Here is a 24434-nt window from a genome sequence, read left to right on the forward strand (position 1 = left end):
TCACTGACTGCTTCTATCTTCAGGTAACCTGAAACAAACACATTATTATCTTCCATTTACTTCAGCTGGATTCTGCTAGGACTTGGGTGTACTCCTACAGACACTGCTGAGTCAAAGGCAGAAACATATGGGAGTGGAGGTATTTTAAGTTCTCCCTCAAGAAAATGAGAAGTGTCTGCCAGATGTCAGAAGTTAAAATTTTTAGGGAATCGTACGTTTCAGACTTCCAACAGACTAAACTGCATTGATTAGCTGGTAAAGTCCATTTAAATGAAGAAAAGCGACCATGTGTTCAGACAGAAAGCCCGTGAGTTTGCAGTGGAAAGAAGTATTTTGTAGGCAGTTATTGTGATTCAGCGCAACAGATCAATACAAATTCTAGTCTTAAGAGTTTGATGAAGAATTGCCCATGTTTTAAACTCTCAGTTCTTGAACACAACTGTGTTTCTCCAGCACAGACCCGCAGCCATAGCAGCTCTGCCAACAGGGATACACCAATGACTTCAGCATGGTAGGTGAGCATGTCCTGCGCAGGGGCTCGGACTCCGAGCACAGCGGTACCCACACAAAGCTGTTCATGTCTCACTCTGGCAGGTCACAAGTACCATCATGGGCAGCTGGAGTGCCATGCACCAAGGCTGCTGCATGGCTGGACCACTGCCCACTGCTCAGCACATGCAGTACTGAGCAACTGTCTGGTGCCATGATGCACGTGTTCAGGGCTGGGGGCTCCTGAAGGACAGGAGGGTGCCAGGGCTGCCGTACCCTCACACATCGCAGCCCTCAGGGAAGGACTGCAGGCAAGTGGGAGCTGCTCTGGCAGGCCCCAGCCACGTCACGGGTCACTGACTTGCCAGCCGCCTTCTAGACACCCAAGTTTGGAAAATTTAACAATCCTCCAGGGTTCAACAGCGTTTTAAAAATATTCAATCCCTGTAGCTCCAGCGCGAGAAGGAGCTGCACTGCTGTCCTACCTAATCTCAAAGGGATAGCTGCTATGTACTGAATGCAGAAGGAAATCCTCTGCTGTCCCTGTGAATACATGGTTCTCAAAAAGCTGCAACAGCTGATATCTGAATTTCCATAAACATTCACCACTTACAATGAAATCTTGTTTAACAACAAAATTAAAGGGAATTACATGTAGACCTCTCTCCTCCACAGATGTCTCCCTAATCCACCAATTTTCGTTTGCTTTTACCTTCCTTTTTCAGGAGAACAGCTGCAGCATTACATGGTGGTACTTAACTCACATCTGAGAGAAACCAGGGCTGGGATTAACACGAGCACTTTCCTCTGGCAAATTATATTCCTTTAGCAAGCAACCTTTTTAATAATGCTTGTCTGACTAAACAGTCCTTGGCAAAGCTGATCAACGGGAGGCCAATGCGGTTGGATTAAGCCCACAGCAGAGTGTAACTTCCGCAGATGTCTCTGACTCATACCTTGTGGAACTGGGACGAGTTTCCTTTTGACTCTGAAACTACGCTGAACTCACTGAAAATGCAGCAATTAAACTAAGCTTCCAAGAGGGGTGACCTTACAAGAGATAATGAAGGAATTAAATTGACATAATTAGTTATTTAGATTTGGCTAAGCCTCTGAGGGCGCTCCCTAAGGGCAAACACTTCCATTTCATATATTAAAAATATAATAATGTAACACTGATGTGAACAACACAAGGAATTACATTTAGACTGTTGTATCACCTCCACAAACAACTGGGGAGACACTGAGGTGCAAATAGTACAGTGAATGACAACATAGTGGTTCACATGGATTTTAACCATACTTGTATAGCTTTTTCTTACTTGGAAAAAATTCTCATTCAAGTACTGGGGTAATTTTTTCCAAGTAAAGTGCATTCAAGCCAGTACATACTTGTAAGTTCAGCTCCCTGGAGGTTAGTATGTTAGCATACAAATTTAAAACATTCTTACTTCTCTGGACTCAAAGCATATCAAGTGAGAAGCAGTTTACTGGTTTTGCAAGAGAAATAAACTACTTCCACTCAGTTCACACTGAAGTGTTATTCACACCACCTACATCCTGTGCCTAAGTTAGACAGTGAGAAAACTGCCCAAAGAGGCAAGCTGGTGGAGGGCAGCTGGTGGCTTGTAAATTCACACTACAGCTTCACCCAACAAAATCACCCTGTGCATTTTAACAGCTCCAATCCCTACACTATCATTTGAATGGAAGTGTACGATCTCTGGATTACCAAAAGGTGTAATAACTTTAAAAAGACACTAATAATTTATAAAACGATAAGTGATTTAACATTTATGACACTTAAAAGACACCCAGTTCTGCAAACTATGAGATCTAAAATACCTGTTTGTTCTCTGCAGACTATAAATAGTTTTAAAATTAAACGGTTACAGAAAAGAGCCAAATAGATTTTGCACTCATTTATACAATGGAGTTGCTTCTGCCAACCATCAGTGTATCCACAAATGAAACTAGGTTTCAGAATCACAGATGTAGCTGGGATTGCATTTATTGTCTCTCCAAAATAAGTTGGGGATAACAAATGATCTACTTCTGTACCTCTAAAAAGCCAACAGTTCTGTAAAATTCTGGAGACAACAGGATAACATGAGCTGTCAAATGCCAGGTTGTTCCACTTTATTATAATGCTTATCCTATCTGATAAGATGTCGTACTTGTTACATTACTTATCTGTATTTTCAGTTTGTTTTCTTCAGAATTAAACTCACTACTATAGACAAGCTTTTAACAGAAAACATAACAGCAAGACAATCCAGTCACTATAAAAAAGACAATAAATTACATGAATTGAAAAAAATACCTTTCAGTGGAGTGGTTGTGGTAAAGAATTCTAGAAATATTTTCATTCGTTATTGTGTTAACATTTACACAATTTACACACACACAGTTCTTCAGAACTAATACAGCCTAGTGTGATGGGAAGTTAAAAATCTCTACTGCTTTAAAAATATGAAGACAAATATTAAAGGAACCATACATCGCACCTGTTTCAGAATGGTATCAAAGGAATCTTCTCTCAGGCCCGTGTGCAGACATTATCCCTCTTAAAAATATTATCCATTAGGTAAAACTATTACACCATATGATTTTTATACCTGGGCTAACGTTGCAATCTGTGGTTGTGCCTGTACTGTCATCTGTTGGGTTTCTGCCTCTGTACCGGCTGCATCTCCACTCTGCTGGTTCTCTGCTCCAGATTCCATGGTCATTTAGTTACCTACAATCACAATATTTGTTGTAAGTCTGGGTTGGTATGCAAGTCCATTATTCTTGGTGGATCTGGTAGCAATCACTGCAGCTGAATTCCCATCACTACACGCTGTTTTAATTTGCTTATTAAATCTTGCCAAACTGTTAGCATTGAGGCAAATATTTTTCATGCCAGGTGTCTGCCTCAGGTTGATTTTTCTGTGTATAATGTTTCTGAAAAAACAGGCCCAGTCTCCTCCAACCATGAGATCAGAAAAAATGCGTTTTGCTCATCCTAAAAAACCTGCTTGAGCAATGACACTGTGATGACCTAGCACCTCTGCAATTTGGAATACGACCGGCAGTGTGTCAGGAAGGGCACGCCCTCAGTGCCAAGGTGACAATAATGCCCTGCTACAGCCCTCCCTCTTGCCCCAGCTGCAGTCTGCAGGTCACCAATAGCAATTGCTGCTGTGTTGGGCACTCAGTTTTCAGTCTTCCTTCTGTCTGAACTAAATATGCAACATCTCCATGCCATACACACCAGAGTGCGTATGGCTCTACATCACAGCAACTCAGCCTTTTCTACCCAGTAGTTTTGAAGTCAGTATACATACAGATGGAAGCCACTTCTACTTGAACTTTACTGCAAATGTTTTTATCTTTAGAGGTACACAGTAGTTTGCCATGACCTAAGTTCTGTATCAGTTATAGCTCCTAATATGCTTATATTTCTAAGCAGTAACTTAGCAAACCTAGATCACCAGAACACAAAATTCTATAAAAAGAGGTTGCATAACTTTGAAATCCATGCATGTAGGCAGAGTGCAATGACTGTTAAAATTCTGCACTGATCTGCGAACATCACTTTTCAGTTCCTCTTTGACTACTTATATGGAAGCATTTGATATAAAAAAACCCCTTCAAAATACAAGGAAATGTTCCCAATGGTGATATAATAATACCACTGTAATATACAGAACTCCAAATACCAAATATTAAGAATGAGTATTACCTCCATAGCCACAACACTAATTCTGTGTACCACCCTGTGCTGCCAACCTGCTCAGGCCTCTGCCTACCTTAAGGCAGCACACCTCTCTTTGGAGCTGGTGTAAAACAACTGGTAGAACATTTCTGCTTTGGGAAAGGGCCTGGAGGCAGAGGATGCTCAGATCAGAAGAAAGATGGAAAGAAGCGGAAATGCCCCTCTCAGCTTTACTGGCCCCACCGAGCAAAAGACTTAAAAGTGTCAACGCAGTTGGTGGCATCATGTCTGCACTCAAGACATTTAATTTCAAACACAAAGTCAGGGGTACTGCCATTTCCATGCAATGCTTCAGTATTACAGGTAAGAGAACACCCTTTATACTGCCTAAAGCAGTAGTCACACCTCAACCCTGAGCATAACATGAAATGTCTGTCTTACAGTAAAGGATTGCTAATCAACAAAGCTAAAACAGTGTTTCAAAGTAGTAGCAGCATCCTACATCAAAAGAAAGCCAGTCAATGTATACAAATCAAAATCTGTATATTTAGTATTCAAAGTGACTGTTCTAAGTACTCCTGAACTTGTTTCAATTTACCATGCACTTGTACATCACAGTATTTGTATTCTAACATCTTCATTACTACCTTTTACAGTAATTTGTGAGAAAAAGGAGGAATTGGATTTTGGAGCATCATGGTATCATATTCCAGATACACTGGTGATTGCATTATTTTATGTTTGGGTATGATCAAGATTGCCAAGACGTACAGGACCATGCACCTAGAACATAAACCACTTACTAAGTTTTGTGCACAGGTAAGACCACGATGGCTGAAATTAAGGTTGTCAATTCCTATTAGTCCTTGCAATTTACAGTGTAACAGATGAAAATATCTTTGGTTTGAAACCTCCCCACACATACAAATGGATGCCAACCTTCACACCTCCGTTCTAAGCCCTCATACCCCTAGTCTAGACAAGCTTTGCTGACCAGTACCCCATTGTCTTCCTGTTCTTGTGGGTGCTCAGGCCTACCCTGCCGTCCCATCCTTTTACTCCTCCTGCCCCATCTGCAGTGTCCCACCCTGGCACTGATTTCCCTGGCAGCCACCACACCAGGAGTTATGAATTGGAGACGGTGATCTGAAAGTGTCTTGGTGGGGAACAAGTGTCCAGGGCATGGACAGCATATGGGAGCAAAGGGAGCACACTTTTCATTTCTCCTTGCTTCCCCACTACTTTCCATCTTGTCAAGAGAGGACACCTCCCCACACACACTTCGAGAAAAGATCAGTAATTGCTCTAGTTGAACCAAGTTATTCTAAATGAAACTAACTGAAAAAACAGTTAGATCTTAACAACCAGAGCTGGAAAACCAGAGACTGCTTGCCTAAAACATCCTGGCTATGAATGCTGAACACCAGCAAAGAAAACTGGTGACACTACCTGGTTAGAGACGGTTTAACTCATGACTTACGTAATACACAATTTTCCCTATTAGTTCAAAAGGGGCAGTATTATACTTACTAATACTTTTTATTAATAACATAATTACGAACGATCTGAAACTCTGGAGGTGAAGAGCCAAATAGAGAAACATTCAGCTGACACACAGTAACTTATTTTAGCTAAACCAGGACTGGAAGAAAAAGAGTTCAGCAGAAGATAACTAACTGTACCAGCTGAATTTACACTGTGACAGCAGAAGACAGAATAAACACAAGCAGTTGCAGAATGCAGGGAAACTGAACTACGCACACTGCAGAAAAATCCAAATAAACCTGTCTCCTTAGCTGGAGGAAAGGGTCCTTAAGGACTACTGCAGATAGATCACTTCAGATTTCTGCTTAACGGGCATCTATGATAAGAAAAGCTGAAGTGTTGGACTACAACAATAATAAGAGACAGGATAATCTTTACTAAATTTGTATAGCTGGACCCTATACATTAGCTGGGTTACAGTGCAGAGGTTGGGAATTCATCTTAAAAATGGGTTCTATGGAATTTGGATGTTCAGAGAAAGCAAGTATTTAGGGCCATGAAAACCTGTTGTATGAAGAGACTAGACAGATTTTTATTATTTACCCCAGAAAGGAGAGAAATGCTTCAAACACTAGAAAATATATTTAAATTATTAACACAGTAAGTAAACTAGAAACATGCACTGACTATAAAAACAGCTAAGCTCGAATATATCAGATTGAGAAGTATAGAAATGAAAAATTAAAAATATCTATTAAAATTATGAAAATTGATATATAATGTACTGCATAAATAGAGCAATCATGCTACTCATGATAAGAAATTTAACAGGATTCAAACGGGGGTTAGACATGCACTTTGACAACAAGAATATCCAAGAATATCCTGAATTAGTGCAGTTATTTAGTACAAAAAAAAGTGCAGAGCTGAAAGATAAAACCCTCATGAGTCAGGATTTAAATTTGATCTCTAATCTTTAAAAACTCAAATAAAGATTTTCATGAAGAGTCACACGTGATCATGTCGCATTTTTGTAATTTTTGCAAGCTCCAGTAGTCTTTTGAGGTACCCACTGATCTTCATTATCTTAAAGACAGGATGCTGAACAAGGTGCTACAGGTAATGCTAAGTACTGCACTCCCTGTTAATTAAAGTGAGCATCAATGCTGTATAGTCAGAGCATGAGCAGCTAGTTACTTCCCCTCCCACCTGCTTACAGAGCCAGGAAAAAATATAATTCTGTCTTCCCGCAGCTTTCATCTCATCTTCTTCACTCTTTAGTACCCACTCATTGATATGTCTGTGGTCTCCCCGCTCTATCTCACTTTCTTACTTCTTTTTCTGTCTCCTGCCCAAAACACCCCCATGAATTCCAGCATCTCCTAAAGGTTAGACTCTGCTCCCTGGTTTCTTCTTGCTCACACAAGCTGTGGAGCTTTCCTGCCCTGCAGACAGGTTGCTTTTTGTCTCCCAAGGCAGACTGGAGCAACTAAAAAAGGTGGAGATCCTTTCCCAAACACCATTAAATCCCAGAACCAAAATACCACGCTGTGGTTGTTACAGCAGATAAAACTTCCCATCCACTTTCATACGTGAAGGTCCTGAACGCCCCAAAGATTTCTATGTTTTGCAGTTGTACAGCTGCCACAGTAAAACACACCACCTCTCCCTGCAAGCCTTGCTTCTCTGTCTTTAGTAACATTATGGTGACAATTCACTGTCAGAAGTTAATGCTTACACTGACAGTTACTGGCCATGCAATATAACTACACCTTGAGGCAGTACGGTTCACTCTGTGCCTCAGACATACTATTATCACACCTGCTCGCAAGCAAGCACAGCTTTACCAAGTTACATGTTTAAAGTCTCCTCCTCTGACTTTTGGATTTATTTTAATGAAGTACACCCAGATTTTGAAAAAAAACCCATTACATCCTCCAAAACCAGCACAGAGCAGAGACCCAGCAAACCCATGTCCATTTTGAGCCTTACTTATACCACATTCAGTAACACATTCGCTCAGCCAATACTTGCAGGGGCCACCTTTACCGGCACATTAAGTTCCTGATCCAGTTCAATATCCAGTCACCCAGATGCTCATGGCAGCAAAGGATCAGGGTAGCTGAAAGGGAAATTGAGGCAATGCCTGTTTCCCAAGCCCTGTATTGTTCCAGGAATTTGACTCATTCCATATTAACTGCATGTGGCTTTATAAAGCCACAGATCCACCATGAAAGCACTGAGAAGGTCATCAAACACCACTCTGGTACACTATTGTTTTTACTTCTCCATCATAAGTACTGAGAACATTCACATGCAATCTGTAAACATTTCCACTGTCACCTTGCAGCGTGGCAGCCCTTTCAGCCACAGCTCAACAGCCACTTTATGAACTCCATTCAGTGGCTGCCAGACTGAAAATGTTCAGAGAAAAATAATTTTATTTACAGCACACACACGGGACCTCAAATAACCAGTAATAAATGCTTAACAGGACAAGACAGGCCCATAATTATCTCCCTCTGTCACTAATGACTACAGAGGGTTGGCTCAGGAATTGTAATTTACACCACGGCTTCTTTGTCATCCCAAGCTGGCACTGTCCCTACCACTGCTCCTGGGCATTTGCTCCTCCTGTCCTCTCCCTCCGGTGACAAGACTGTGCGTCATACTGAGAACACAACCTACATTTGCTGCTTCATCTTTAAATCTACCTTTCATCACTTCACTGAACGGGTTCACCACAAAGCCATTTGAAGATCACTTCTGGGTCAGGGCAACCCAAAGGGCGGGCTGTGGAAGTGCAGGTAAGAGAATGGCCTCAACAACCAACTCCACTAAAAATGCCAAAAATGGAGAAGAGTCTTCAGATTGTGTTCACCCAGAGCAATCTGACAGGCAATCTGACAAACTGAAGAATAAAAAGCTGGAAAAATTCTTGTCACTGAAGTTATTAAGGTGTTTGATCTTGAACATACAAGAAAAATTTAGTCTTACTGTAAAAATATCTTGCACAAAGCAGAATCATTCCATCAGCTGAATGTAATATCTGTAGCCCCACTTCTGTCTCCATTAATATGACACTTGGAGCAGTGTCTGAAAACTCTTTGCTGACTGAACACATGCTGTAACAGCCACTGCAAGAGAGGTGAACAAGGCAGTATTTTCACAGAGATCACAGAAGAAACGCAACCAGAAGCCTTGATTAAACGTAACAAATGTTTCTGACTCATGACTTTTTCAACAAAACTTGTAGTGTACTTCCAAAGTTGGTGAAAATTTCAAACTTAACAGATTTAGATGTGTGAATGGTGGAAGTATTGGAAATTATTGGTGTTGCATGCTCAACCTCCCTTTCACTAAACAAAAAGCAGTGGCAGATTTTAAAACAAGGGCAGCAGACCAAAAATGTAATCTCACAGCTACAGCAGTGAGCACCCGAATCAGTGATCTCTAGATTGTTTTGTTAGCATAACCCAAGCAAGCTGACATTTACCAGGCAGATGGTGAATCAGTAGGCACAGGTAAGGTGTGTGTGTGAAAGTTGCTTGAACGCTCTTCGCTGCTAGATCTTCCTGATTTGACTCCACACTTTTGGCATTGTGCTAGTATCTAGTGGTTCTGCCTTCAAGCTTTTTAAAAGGAAAAGAGACTTTGACAGCAATTAACTGCAATTAGTTTCTTGTATCACAGATTACATGAATAAATACAAGAGCATCCAGCAAGCACTTGGTACATACACATAATTTAATTAAAGTTTAATCTATACTGCCTTTTCTGATTCAATATAGAATCAAGGGACCTAACTGAATTGCAGCCTTTCCCTTTTAGACCGTGAATTGGGCACTAAAAACAGGGGTGAACCCTCCTGCACAGCTTAAAAAACCCCAAACTACATATTTTAATTCTATTGATAACGTATATATTGAAAAAAACCCCCAAACACCTTTTTCCTAACCTTATCTAATAGTTGGGATAGGTCTTATGTAAATACATGAGTTCTGCCTAAGGGTAGAGACCAGAACAAGCATTTGTTAATGCATCCTAAGGCATTAACAACGAAAAGCAAACAAATGCCTTTCCACTGTCTTATCCCCTTCCCATTCAGAAATGCCTCCAAAATACTGTCAGACTTCATTTACACCTAACAAAACATCAAAATAAATCCTAGAAAGGTTACAAAGTCATTAGGTAACTATTATGATTACTAAAAACATAATCTATAAGTATGTTCTATTTATAAATGCTCTGTGCTCCTATTAAAGGCACTTAGGGTATTAAAAGACTAATTCACATGATTGAAAGCCTGTGATCCTTAGCATGCAGAACAGAATTGTGAAAATTACTCATGACCATCTTTATGTGTAGTAATAAACCAAACAAACCAAATCACACCAAATTTATCTGCAAACTGAATTTTAGAGAAAGAAGAGATTTTTAAGGATGTCCTGGGCAATATATTCAATATATTTAGAAAGACTTCTGAGAATTCAGCCCATTTTGTAGTTCTTAACACATATGAAGCCAATATCATATTTATGCAGTCCATTTACATATAAACTGACCGCCCTTTACTACGTACCATCTGTTCTCTGACATTACTTTTGGAACATAACAAGCACCTAATTTTCAACCTATGCTGATTTCTTGCAATTCCTACTAACTGTGGAAGCTTTCCTTTCACAAAAATGAAACCACATGAAATTGTTCAAATACATGCCTTTTTTTCTCTGCCTGTCTGCTGAAAGTACTGTGGCTCACCTCACCGTGTGTAGCTGATGATTACTTAATAAACCCCATCACAACAGTGTATCTGAACAGTATCATCTGTAGGCAGACTCCTTTAACACAACATAAAATATGGGCACCAAATGATTTTTTATGATGCCACTTGGGAGCTAATGCTCCTGCTGAATACACTGCACACTCCAGGAACAAGCTCTCTGCAACTGGTACAGGCCTAGCAAGTCAGTAATCAGCACAGCCGCTCACGACGAGCTTTAATTTCTGCCCCTAGTCAAATTCTTTTACCTTTGACTGGAACAGCAGTGGGTAAAGTGAGGAATCTGTGGCTCCCACTCCAGGGATCTGAAGCTGACCTCAGCCCAACCGACAGCAGTGACCTGAAGTCACCCACTTCTCACATATCTGCCCTTTTAACTTGGGTGCTAAAAGTGATGGCACTCTTTATTTTGATGGCAGTCTTTATTTCACGAAGGATGACATAATTACACCTGTACTACAACAAGAGAGGGGGTCCTGCTCAGCCCATGGTGAAAGCTTCTGGGTGTGAACCAGCACCCATCTAAAAGCCTAGTAATGCAGCTGGAACCCAGGTGAGTACAGTGATGGGTACAATAAACTAGCATCTTTTCTGCTAACGAGGCCCTGTGCCCGAGCTGGTACACCCTCCCTCTTAGTACGGGTTGTTAGGTCGGGCTCAGCACCACACCAGAGCAGCTGTGTAAGGAGGTAGGTTGTACCTGGCACAGTGAGGAGCAGTTCTCTGGTACCACCCAGCTATCCAAATAAATAATTTATCCTGCTGTGCTGGTCAACAAGCAGAACATTTTGAACCACTTCCCTTCACAGCACACATTGCCCTGTGAAGGTGTTGCAGCAGAAGAGCTAAGACAGCCCAGAGTGACAGAAAGGAGAGAGAATTCCACAAGCAGTCAGAGACCTTCTCCTTCCCCACTGACAGAGACAAAAGAGGACCGTGTCACTACAATTAAAGGAGTATTTGAAGCAGAAAATGATATCAAGTTAGCAAGGTTAAGATCTAAGAAGGTGCATGTGTTACCTTTTTCCACTGGTTAGAGCTGTCAGAGCTTAACCTGCCTGAGTCATTCCGATGGATCACATCATATTTGTTCTACTCCATATGCGTGTCTATGTTTTATGGTCCTTTACTGCTCCATCATTCATTCTGGCAGAATATGGACCACCCAAATATTTGACAACCTTTTGACATGTTGTAAAAATCTTTGTCCACTTGCCAAGCAACTTTTGAACATCCCAGGTCTGAGGCATCAGCAGGAGGAACTGCTGCAATCCCAAACCTGGGGCAGCCTGCAGCTGCAGGGAGAGTGTCTACACATTTGTATTAAATAAAGGTAACCCCTCAAAAAATACAGAGAAAGGAACCATCACCTCCATACAGGTGTTTCCCTAATTGTATAATTTAAGTTAGATACCAGGTATGATTTAATGGAAGCATATGCAAGAAGGTGATAAAGACAGACAACCACATAAACATGTTTATTATTACCTGAAATCTTTCTATTCCAAAGTAATTTGTCAGAATAGGGTACTGTTAAGACTGTACTGAAGGTTCTTAGGGACTACACTGATTAAAGATGACATTCTAAAGTCATATGAATGTAAATTTATATTCTGAAAATCAGTCTTCTGGGAAGTCCCAGATATTCAGGTGACTTTCCCATGACTAAAGTAAATGTTTCCTTTTCCACCCTAAAATGAGGGAGAGCAACTGTCAATACCTGAAGTTCTTTGTATGGTCTAAAATGTTAAATTAGATATCTGAATTTCATCATCCATTTGTTTTGTTCATGTAAAAATAATAAAAGAAGTATTCTGAGGTTTAAATACTGTAGGTCACCTCAGCAAAACACTTCACACTAAAAAGGGTTAGATGCTAGAACCCCAAAGTGACACAGATCACACTTGTTTTCACATCATTCTTCTGTTTCAGAGAACTATCAAATCAGTTAAAGAATTCAGGGCAAGCATGGAGTTTTAGTTGTTTATCAGCTGCAAGTTAAACTTGACAAGAGAATTTTTGGTAGAATTTTGTCTGTCTGCGTTGAGATTTTGTCTGTTGGCGAGAAGAGACAGTGCCATTGCTGTTTCTAACCCACTTCTGAATGTCAGAAGCATTAATGCTAAAGTACTAATTCATAAAAAACGTCACTTCACATATTTACGCTGCAAGCTTTATAGGTATAAACTATTCAACCAAACACTGCTCAATTCTGTTTGATGCTTGGAACATATGTGGTATCTCTAGAGTTAAACCCATAGCATAAGAGTATGAAGTTATGTAACTTGGTAAATATTGGAAAGTCTTGTTTAAAAAAGCAGAACACTTTAACGAGTTCAGAAAGAAAACACAATAAAATAAGTGTTTCAGACCAATGCTTTCACTGCTTTATTAATAGAGTATCTTTAGAAATAGTCACCTGAAAGTAAGATAGACTGAATTATTTATACAAAGCTGCAAATTACCAGATATCAAGTCAAATGTCTGGAAAAAATTCAAAATAACCTGTATCTGTACAAGCAACACGTTTTGTTATGATTTAATAGCTTTGTTTCTTTTTGAACAGGCAGGATAGACTATTTTTTGCTTCAGTGCTCTCAAGGAAGTAAAGACCTTTGAATTCTTTCTGCAGCTGGAGCGCTACAGTAGAGTATGCCCAGGTATGCACAAGAAAAACAGCACCTCCTTACAAACCTTGCTCTTGTCCAATTTCTGAATGCATCCTACTCACAAAATTGATTGCAACATTAAAACCAGAAGATTTGGGTCTTAAACCATGGCTCAGACTTGGAAATACTTTTAAATCCTAAAATTGCTCTGGCTTTACTAGTTATATTGAAAACATCGTTGCTTGGTCAATTAGCACCGGTCTTGAAGCAATAGCAGACATTATCTTGCTCAATGCACCACAATTAAATCTATGACCCACGCGCTCCCTAAACACCTGAAACGAAAGTGATCAAATTTTGTATTAAAATAATTTTGACTAATTTTATGAACTGAGTGGATTTTGGTTTATTTTTCATGTATTTTTTTATTTGCCTGGATGGTGCAGGAGAGCCAATTAAAGGAGAAAAAATCTCTCATATGCCTGGTAGGCAGACCTACTCTGCAAAAGCATCAGCTCCAAACACAGAATAACTTGTTTCTCAAATACTTAACTGGAGTTTAAGACCTGTTTTACCTGTGGGCAGCACATCTGTCTCCACAGAACAGGGATGTGATTTGCTGGTAATGCTGAAGGTTAGCAATGACCCTGAGTAACAGGAGCCACTGATGCACCAGAAAGGGCCAGAGAAAGAAACAGAACCCATGTTTTACATCATTGTGTTGCACACAAAAGAAAATCTCCATTTTGCTTTCTTGCAACTACAGTCTTGCAAGCATTTCTGCTGGCAGCGCTGCCAATTCAGGCTCTGCTTCCCTCTAAACTCTTTCCTATTTACACCTTTACAGCTGTCTGTGAGGCTGCCTAGTAAATGGGACTGGGCAACCAACGTGCACTGCAGACAAGGAAACTCAACAGATTTCTAGCCCGGACCAGCTCTCCAATCCAACTCACAGACAGCTGTACTGGTGCTACTGGCAAAAGAGCGGGAACGGGGAAGGCTGGCAGAGACTACCCTGCTGCAGCCAGGCCTGACAATGAAAGCAAAGTAGATCAAATCATGGGTATCCGTGTCACAAGGCTGGGGGAAGCCAACAGAGATGCTGAGGAAAACACCTATATTCTGTAATTTGATTATTATTGTTGTATCAATGACTCTGCTTTAGAGTGGGAGGCTGGAATTAAGATGATTATTTTTTATGTAGTCAACATTAGCTTTCTGAGGATTGGGCAGAGAGATGCATTTTTCAGATAGCCACAATGCTGACAAAGCAGCTGTTTGCAGCAAGTAACATACTTCTTCCTCCACCCAGCCCAGGATAATGTGCACTGGTTAAACACACCACATTAACCTTACGCTACAACCTTCCTGCTTGTAGTTTCAGCCACCACTATTATTTCAAAATCCAGAACACAGGCCAAGGCATTTATCAGTTTGTAGTAACAGTGAAACTACAGTGAGCTCACCGACTAGGGGCCTTGGGCAGACTGACAGGATTTACACCAAAGCGTTGGACTTGGACCCCTTCTGGAGCTTCTTATTTAAATTGGGCTTGGTTTAAGATATATATTACATAATTCTCCCCAGTTGACTGGGCTCCTCATAACGAAAAGTACAGGTACACTGACCCAACCTCTTCACAAGACTGAAACCTGCCTCTGATAAGGAGGAGATAGTGCAACCACACAGATGTTACCAGGCTTTTAAAAAATGAAACTTTCCTTTCACTTGGGTGTTTCCTTTCACTTCTTTTGTTGTTTTTTCTTCAACTGAAACACTTACTGTGTTCTAGGCTTCCTAGCTGCAAAGACAAATTGATGTGGCTCTGATCACCACGGGCAGAGCCCAACTCTTTCTTCTTTCATTCCAAATCCTGGAGGTGCTGCAGTTCCCCAAGATGGGTCTCCTGACTCGGCTCTCTGCTGCTGAAGGGAGAAAGTTGTGTCCCCATCCTTCCTTTTTCTACAGTCCCTCTGTGAATTTGCACTAGTGTTGGCGCTAACAGCAACTCAGTCACCAACCAATTCAGTTCACTCAGAAGAAAACTAACCTAACAAAAAAGCACAGTTCTCTCCTGGGTTAGTGATTTGAACCGGCTCACTAGATCTTACGTACAACCAACACTATGGCCAACATGAGGGATGGTTGAATACCACACAACTAGGAGCAGAAGAGGAGACCAAGATGTCTGTCTTGGAGACCTACGTACAGTTTTATCAGCTCAGATGAAACCACAGCAACAGACTACTTTCGTTGATATTATGCCGTGGCAATAGTGCCCCTTTTCACATCTTCCCTCCCTTTGCATGCCCCAGAATTTTCCTATCAGCACAAGAGAAAAATTTGGATGAGTTTCACAAAGCAGGCAGGGGTACTCCATCTACAGTAATGCCCTAAGCTTTTTTTTCCAAGAGAAATATCTCTAAAATCTACAAAGGCATAAATTTAGAAATCCTGCTCATATTGCATGCCACTTAGAGAAACGGACAGAGCCCAGCGGAGTTTGAGGCCAGGCCAGCTACACAGAGCCAAAGTGTCATTAGAAAAAAGGCAAGAAAATAACGCTTCCCATCCATTATTCCATGAGGTATATAAAAGACAAACCTGATGAGATTTTACACTCAAGCCCTAGGAAAGATGCAAGGGAAAGCAAAATGCAATTGATATTAGAATAGCAGTAGAGACCAAGAGATTTAGGGTAGCATCTACCAGAAAAGTGCATGAAATACTGGAGTCAAAATGTCACAGGAGGTTGTAGTTTCTGAAGAGATGACTAAAATATTGCAGCAAAGAGCTGCAGAGAACAGCAGCTGGAGAACAATAAAAAAAATGTGAAGAATAAAAAAAAGGAAGTTCACATAGCAGTTGCTAAAAAAAAAACCCCACAGGTTTGGTGCTTAAGCCAAGTAAATAAGTAGCACAATGAACAGTATGAATATATGATATTAAAGTTTGGGAGAAGCTGTTGCTCATAGATAGCACATGTAAAATCTTAAACTTAGCTGAATGATCCAGCTCTGCAGCAAGAGCCACCACAGCAGGATCTGCTGCCATTCAGCTTAGTTATTAACACAGCAATAATTTAAAAATTTTGATGTAGGCTGCATTTTCTCATTTAGCAGCACATCTGTTTGAGCTGCCCTTATCTCCCCGCTGATTCACCCCATCCCTTTCCCTGATTATGCTGGTACAGCTACTGTACACCCATGCAGCATGACAGGAGGGAATGATCCAAGTGAAATAGAACCAGGCTCTGTACCCCTCACCCGGCTGCATCATTTCCCCTTGCAGTAGTCCAAGCATTTGTGCCAGTCCAATGGAAAAGACACGGATGATGCCTTTGGCCAATATTACTGCCAAAAAATCTTACATAGAACTGTGGTTTCAGTTCATCAGGCAGTAGATAAGCATCAAAAATTCCTGGATTTCTCAGTCTACCTGCTCTTTTCTAAGTTTAGAAATCTATCTGAAAAAGTTTCTGTCAAAAGAGGAAGATACAACCCAGCTTTAACTCTTCCAAATGCAGGGGAAAAAAGGTTTCCTAATAATCTCATTGACCAAACAGGCCAACGGAACAACACTTACAGGCTCAGAGATTTTTACATATCATTTGAACTCTTCCCTCCAAAAAGTGTGAAAACATCAAGGGTAGACATTTTTGTTTCAGTTTCCTGCATGCGTGTAGCTTCAAAGTAGTTTATTATAAATAAAGCTTCCTGCAACTGTGTCTAAAGTAGCTATTGTAGTCTCTGTCAGAGAACAACTGAAAAGCAACAAAATCTAGAACAGCAACTGGCAGGACCTTCCTATCTTTGGAACTATTTTTCCATCTTTCACTTAACGGCCTCAATTTACGACAAATATAAAATCTCACAATATTCTCAGGAGAAAAATAGGAATGCTTACTATCTTAAGACAATCTCTCCTGTACCCCTCTACATTTTGCTCAGAATCACTGTGAGTACCCAACAACCATCTGTGCTGCTTTAAACCTGTATGTATGTGTATGTTTATATGTTACATAAACCATATATATGCACCCAAACACGAACATGCTTCCTCCAAATTCTTTACCCTCTCACCTTTAAGTGGCTCTTACACCGCCTAGTTTTCTATTCTTTCCACTTCACACATAATACTCTAAATTCAGCAGGAAAAAAAGAAAGAGAAAATCCTTGGCTGTTTTCAAGTGCTTGTTTTACCAACTAGAGCCTGGCACATCTTCACCTCCTGCACAGTTGATATGGCTGTTTTAGAAACGTGGAAAAATGGAAGGTGCTGTATTTGTTCTCACTCACCTTTTTAATGGCAGCACAATCAAGTGATTTAAAAGTTCTAAAGAACAAAATAGGTATCAATGTCTTAATGTTGGGAGATGTACATAGATCATTAATGGCAGGCTGCTCAGGTTTCATAATCACCAAGAAATATGACCTCACAGACTGCAGATGAATCAACACAATTTTTGATTCAGAGGAAAAAAAAAATAAAATCACTGCCTAGTCATGAAACCTTAACTGTATGTAGGCAGGGTACCTGGGAGCTCAAACCAAATTCAGTAGGGTTGTTTCTGTAGATGAGGATCGCTGTCACGTCCCATGAAACTAACTTTAGTTAGATCAGTGGCAGAAAGCTAGCACGGCCTTCTCACTGCACAAAAGCCTTGAGAAGTGTGGCATGAGTAACTGATCTCCACTTGCTTCCAGAGATCCGAAAATAGAGGTGAAGTGTGAATACCCCATTTGTTTCAAAAGGGTGCCAACAGAAATTCCTAGTGAGGGCCTGGTCTGCTATCAAAATCCGCACCTACAGAGCTGTAGCTGCACTTAGGCATGAAGAGGCTGTTTGCTTCTTACTGCAGCAGAACAGTTACTTTGCAGAATAAGATCTACAGAATATTTTATATTTGACATCAGTACCAGCAATAGCTACACTGGTGCAGGTTTCCAAGAAACAGATAGTTCGATGACTTGACAGTCTAAATGAGATGTTTCTAAATTTTCTATATCAGCAAACTCCTCTCCCCTTTCAGACCATTGGGTTTGGTTTTTTGTTGTTGTTGTTTTTGCTAGTTTCTTTCTTTTTTAATGACCAGAAGTATGGGAGGAAAAAAAAATCAGATGTAGACCATTTATTACAGATCCAGACACCATGCTGAGAGTGGTAATCTGAAGACTGGTGCTATATCAACTAAATGAAAGCATTAAAAATCATTACATTCTTCTTCCCCACATGCAACTATTTCATTTTAGGTCACCTGTAAGTGATACTTAGCACATACATACACAACCAAGTCTCTGTTCCCTTTTCTCTCTGACCTGTGAGGTTACAAAGCTGGTGAGGAAATGCAGAGATCTGTGTCTGTAGAAAATAGGGATCTGAGTCTTCCTCTCAATTACGAAATAAAATAAAATGTTGTGTTTCTAAAAATACAAAAACCCAAGGATTTTCTGTCCCATTTTTGTATTTAAAATGTAGTGCATCCATCAAACCAAGAATGAATGAAATACATCAATGCTTATACTCTCTTTAATCATTATAAACAGCTATATTGCTTACTAAAGTCATTAGATGTCTATTAATCAATTACAACTTAGAAACCCTCTTCTCATGTTGGTATTATTCAGAGTGATGTAGAGCACTTTTGGCCTTCACTTCAAAAGAAGCAGTGAAAGAAAATAGAATTTCACATACAAAGAAAATGGACCTATCTACACATGTGAATCACAAATATTCATTCTGAATAAAAACCTATTTCAGTGACTTTGTATTTTACTGCATAAATCCACATTTGTTGATCCAGGGAAAGGATGCAAGTAGGGTCTCAAAATTCCTGTATTCTGAAACAGTGGTTAGTGGTCACAATGTGACTAAACAGAGATATGTGATATTCCTAAATAAGTCTCTGATCCTTTATTTAAGAACTAGGGAACTCATTTCTAACCCCAGGAAAAAAAAAAAAAAAAAGACAGGTGTTATTCCAGAAGCAGATTATGTGCAGGCATTTCAATATTTAAGAGGGAGAAACAAAAATTTAAAAAAAGTTTCAAGAAGAAAAGTCATATTACCAATAAAAATTTGTTGTCCTTGTATAAGTTTAAGAGGTGTAATAACTTTTGCTTAAAAACTTTTTAAGACTGCCATGTCGTCTTTACTTACTACAGTACACAAAAATGCAGACATCCAGGATTTGAAAGTAGAAATAAAGTCAAAACACTGTCTTCTACTCTAGGCAAGAAAATGGGAAAAAAGGCCCCACAGCTGCAGCAAGGCAAGCCTGGTGTAAGGTGGAAAAAGGCAGCTGAGCTGACATTTGCTACTAAAGCTGGGATAGAGGTCAAATCCTGCTCGCTGTGCAGCACCCGAGTCTGTGGAAAACTGGCAAAAGCAAATCCCAAACCGAGATTTACCAGCCGCGGCCAGGCTCAAGTTCACTTTGGGTTAAAAATACTGACAGGGGAGAAGCGGCGCGGCCGGAGGGAACCGTATCCCTGATACGTGACCTGCGCGCCGGGCTCGGGCTGTGCCCGTGGGTCCTGCCCGGAGCGCGGTGTTGGGTGACCGAGCCCTGCTGCCCGGCGCGGCCTCCCGGAGACGGAGTAACAGCGAACCACCAGACCAAGCGCTGCCCCAGCTTCCGAGCACAGATTTTATTAAAGGCTTCTCGTCACAGCGCCGGGGAGCGCCCCGCGCCCTCGTGTCCATCGCGGCGGGAGTCTGTTTGTTTATCCGTGCGGCGCGCTCAGGGCGTGGGGCGAGCGGAGCTCCGGCGGGCGCGGGGGGCCCGCGGCGGCCCCGCGGGAGGGTCCCCGGAGCCCGGCGGGGCCGGGGGGCGGCCGCGGGGGAGCGGGAGCCGGAGCGCAGCCGGCGGGGCGGGGAGGGGGCGCGGGCGGGAGCGCGGCCGCCCCCCGCCGCCGCTCCCCCTCGTCGTCGTCCTCCGCCGCCTCCTCCGGGGGCCGGGGGGCGCGGCGCCCCTTCCCCGCCGCGCTGAGCGCCGCCGCTGGCTGCCGGCAGAGCCGCCGCCCGGCCGTGGCGGCCGCCGCCGGGCCGGCTCCCATCCGCCATTATCCTTTGTTCGCGGCGCGGCGGCGGCGGGGATGTTGCAGGGCTCGGCTCCATCTTTAAGGCGGGCGCCCCTCCCGCGGGCGGTGCGCGGCCGGGCCCCCGCGTCCTGCCGCCCGGCGGCTCCCCTGGTCCCCGTCGGGCTCCATTTCCTTCCCTCCCCCCCGCCCCTGTTTGCTGGGCGCCGTCCTCCTCTTACCGGTTACCAGGCTGCTCCGTCACTGCTTTCGTTCGCGCCTGGGATCTCGCCGCAGTTTTATTCTCTCCCCCACGTAACACACCGCGTCAAACTACACCTCCGCCGCGTCACTCACACACACAGGCGCTCCCAGCCCGGCGACAGGCAGGCAGCGGCCGACTGAGGAGCGCCAGCCAGGGAGCAAGCGCCGAGCGCGCCCGGCCCCGCACGGAAACCGCCGAGCGCTCACGGAAAGCACCGAGCGCCCGGCAGGCGGCGGGAACGGCCGAGCGCGACGCCGGCCCCCGCGGAAACAGCCGAGCGGCCGCGGAAACGAACGAAGCGCCCCGGAGGGGGAGGCGGAAAGAGCCGAGCGGGCGGCGGGAAGGCGCGAGCGGCGCTTCCGCCCCGGGGCGGCCCCACGCGGGAAGCGCTGAGCGGGGCTCTGCGGGGGCGTCCCCGCCGGGCGCGCGCGCGCGGCCGAAGCGTCTCGAGCGCGCGCCCGGCTCCCCTCGGACCTCCGGGGACGCGGCCCCCCCGCCCCTGTTCACCACGGAATCACAGGATCGGTTAGGTTGGAAGAGATCTCCGAGATCGTCGAGTCCAACCCACGGCCGAACACGACCCTGTCAACCGGATCGTGGCACTGAGTGCCGCATCCGGTCTTCCTTCAAACACTTCAGGGCTGGTGGCTCCACCACCCTCCTGGATAGTCTGTTCCAATGTCTGATCACCCTTTCTGTGAAGAAATTCTTCCTAATGTCCAACCTAAACCTCCCCTGGTGCAGCTTAAGACTGTGTCCTCCTGTCACTTGTTACCTGGGAGAAGAGGCTGACCCCCACCTGGCTATAACATTTCAGGTAGTTGTAGGGGGTGATAAGGCCCCCCCTGAGCCTCGTCTTCTCCAGGCTAAACAACTCCAGCTCCCTCAGCCGCTCCTCATAGGACTTGTGCTCCAGACCCTTCACTAGTTCCATTGCCCTTCTCCGGACCCGCTCCAGCACCTCAATATCCTTCCAGAATTGAGGGGCCCAGAACCGGACACAGTACTCAAGGTGTGGCCTCACCAGTGCCGAGGGCAGGGTGACAATATTTGCCCTGGTCCTGCTGGCCACACTATTCCTGATACAGGCCAGGATGCCACTGGCCTTCTTGGCCACCTGGACACACTGCTGGCTCATATTCAGCTACTGTCAACCAAAACCTCATGGTCCTTTTCTTCCAGGCAGTCTTCCAGCCACTCTGCCCCCATCCTGTAGCACTACCTGGGTTATTGTGACCCAAGTGCAGGACCCAGCACTCAGTCTCATTGAACTTTATGCCTTTGGTCTTGGCCCACTAATCCAGCCTGTTCAGATCCCTCTGCAGAGCCTTCCTATCCTCCAGCAGATTGACACTCCCACCTAACTTGGTGGTGGTGTGAGTTGCTAATGGCACACTCAATGCCCTGATCCACATCATCAATAAAGACACTGAATAGGACTGAGCCCAACACTGATCCTGGGGGACATCCCTAGTGACTGGCCACCAACCGGATGCAGTATCATTCACCACCACTCTCTGGACCCAGCCATCCATCCAGCTCTTAACCCAGCAAAGAGTGCACCAGTCCAAGCTGTGGGCTACCAGCTTTTCCAGGAGTATGCTGTGGGAAATGATGTCAAAGGACCTGGCATGTCCCTGCACACACACACTGGCAACACGGGGGACCCGCTGCCCCAGGCCCAAGGGGATCCCCTCTTGTGGTGCCCCACTGCTGGAGAAGACCCCTTTCCTTGGCCCCCAGTGTCATCCCAAGACCCAACCACCCCATCCCTTCTCTGTGGCTGAGGTGGCAGTTTGCACACTTGGCACCAGCCCTCTGCTTTGTCACCTCTTAGGAGAGACAGAGGTTGTCACCACGGGGCAAGGGACGTGGTATGGGTTTGTGTCTTGTCAGAGAAAAGGAGCTGTGGTCTTCAGTCTCATCTGCAATGCCAGCGTGATATCTGTTGTGGGGGTTTTAAACATTGGGTAGGTGAACTGTTTCTAGGAAAGGTTTTTCAAATAGTTGAGGCCACCAGGGAGCAGGGAAAGAACCAGTGGTGCTCCAGCTGGGTGAGTCCATCCCAGTCTTCTCCAGTTCACAAACACAGTTGAATGCACTTGATCATACACTCTGAAGAATGGACTGCCCTAACTACAATCAGATAAAAACTACCCATATCCAAAGAAGCTGCTTTTCATTTCACAAGACCTCAAGATGGCACTACATAACAAGATTTGAAGCTCTAAATCTGGTTCATTTTTGCAGCTGGCCTGGCACTGCACCGGTGCCAGGTGCACCGTGTCACGTGGCACTGGTGTGCTGTTTAGTTCAGTTCATGTCAAGTCTTGTTTTCTCAAGAACATTGAACTGATTTCACTTATGCTGAGTGTCAACTATCTCCACCAAAAATTACAAGAGATAGCACAGAGAGCAATTACAGCTTTACTTTGCCTTTGATTTTGTTGATTACAGTTATTCTAAAATAAATTGAAAAGACTCCACTTTTCATATTTAAAAAAAAAAAAAAGGTAGCTCAGATGAAACAGCTAAAACATTGTTTCATTGACAACACATGCTATGGCTTGGGCCACAGCTCATTTTCTGCTTCAGCTGTACTGTTTCTCTCGGCCCTTCCTGCAGATAGGGGAGCTCCAAGGTTGCAGCACGGTGTAGTCTTGGCTGCCATCCGCTTCTCCTCCCGGGTGTTGTGGACCTGTGCCATGCCTTTGGCTCAGACCAAATCCCGTCTGCAGTGTACAGCTGGTATAATTTTTGGAAATTAATTTCCCTTTTTGACTCTGCTAGGATATGAAAATCTCCATCCACTAAATAAGTCTTTCGCAACTGCTATTGGGAGCAGAATGTTTCTACCATTTAAACCTTTGAGACAGGAGAGAAATCTAAAATCAGTGTTCCTAACTTGGTCTATTCATTGATGGTGAATGGAAAAGCTTCTCACTTCAAATCATCAGAAGAGGTGCAAAAGGTTTGTGTCACCATCATGTCCTTGTCATTTCACTAGATACTGAGATAGAGGGTTGTTTTTGATAGTGTTTTGACATTTGAACTCCAGCCACATTGCACAGGATTTTAATATTGTAATGTATGTTTAATAAAGTATCTTCTATACATTTTGTTACCGTGTACACACATAAATTGAACTAGGTAATTAAAAATATGTTCTAATTAATCTAAATTAGGACATTTTGCTAAAACTTCTGTGTTTCAAGGAGTGATTCTGAGACCAAAATGTAATGATTCAGCCTTTTTGCTCCTTTTAGGAGGAGTAAAGTACTTTCTGGGAGAAAATATTTATAATGAGAAGAACAAATGTAGCCATCTGAGTGTCTTGCTTGACTCACGGTTTTCTTTGTTTGTTTTCCTATCCTTCTCCTCACTCTTTGTGTTAATGCATCAGCTTTTTTTTGCTCCCATAAATGAGCAAAATCATGTTTATTCTCCACCCATGCATGTTTCCCAGAACTGGATTGCTTGCCCTTGTGCAAGAATCACAGCAAATCTTTAAGGGAATAAACTCTGGTCCTCAAAAAGACCAAAGTGCACTAACTGGGCTTCAGCGAATGGCTTCCATCAGAAACCTGGGCAACACTCTTGGCCTGAGTGATGAGAGTGGCGTTGGTGGTCCCCCAGGCCCCCAGGACTGCCTTTATGTACCTACACAGCTCCTTGTGCAGCTCTGATCCTGCTGCCTGTTTAGGGCTGATGCTCTGGTGCCCTGCTTACTCTTGCCAGCTCTTCTCTCACTCACAGCTCCCTGGCCGACTCCTCAGCACTTCTCTGAAAGTCTGTCAGCCCACCGATGAATTTGCAAAGGGCATCTTGAGCGGTGGCTACTTCTCTGCCAGCCAGTGTAGGCTCCCCACGTAACAGACAGTTACTCAAGAAAGCAATTTGTCTCAGACTAGAACAGGTGCCTCAGATAGGTGAGATGTCTTAAAGGGATTTGAGATTACACCCTATGTTGTGTGTCTTTGGTATCTCCACCTCTTGTGCCATCACTGAGGCTTAGACCATAGATGGATGGAAACTGGATTCATCCTTGACTCATACTTGCTCAGCGGGAGGGCTGGGTGAACAT

At 43.4% G+C, this 24434-nt stretch overlaps 1 protein-coding gene across 2 annotated transcripts in view; it reads right to left on the reverse strand.

Moving 5' to 3' along the window:
• CREB1 (cAMP responsive element binding protein 1) overlaps window positions 1-20613 on the reverse strand; it is a 38436-nt gene extending 17823 nt beyond the window's left edge. Inside the window, exons 1-2 of one of the 2 annotated variants that reach the window (XM_032693404.1) lie at window positions 20328-20613; window positions 3108-3229 (exon numbers count right to left, since the gene is read on the reverse strand). In XM_032693404.1, the coding sequence (XP_032549295.1) occupies window positions 3108-3221 (114 nt within the window). In that variant the 5' untranslated portion in view covers window positions 3222-3229; window positions 20328-20613. The remainder of the gene's footprint in view (window positions 1-3107; window positions 3230-20327) is intronic. The other variant, XM_032693405.1, reaches the window with a different exon arrangement.
• Window positions 20614-24434: the final 3821 nt, after the last annotated feature.

This window comes from Chiroxiphia lanceolata, chromosome 7 (assembly GCF_009829145.1).
Source record: "Chiroxiphia lanceolata isolate bChiLan1 chromosome 7, bChiLan1.pri, whole genome shotgun sequence".
NCBI classification, from domain to species: Eukaryota; Metazoa; Chordata; class Aves; order Passeriformes; family Pipridae; genus Chiroxiphia; species Chiroxiphia lanceolata.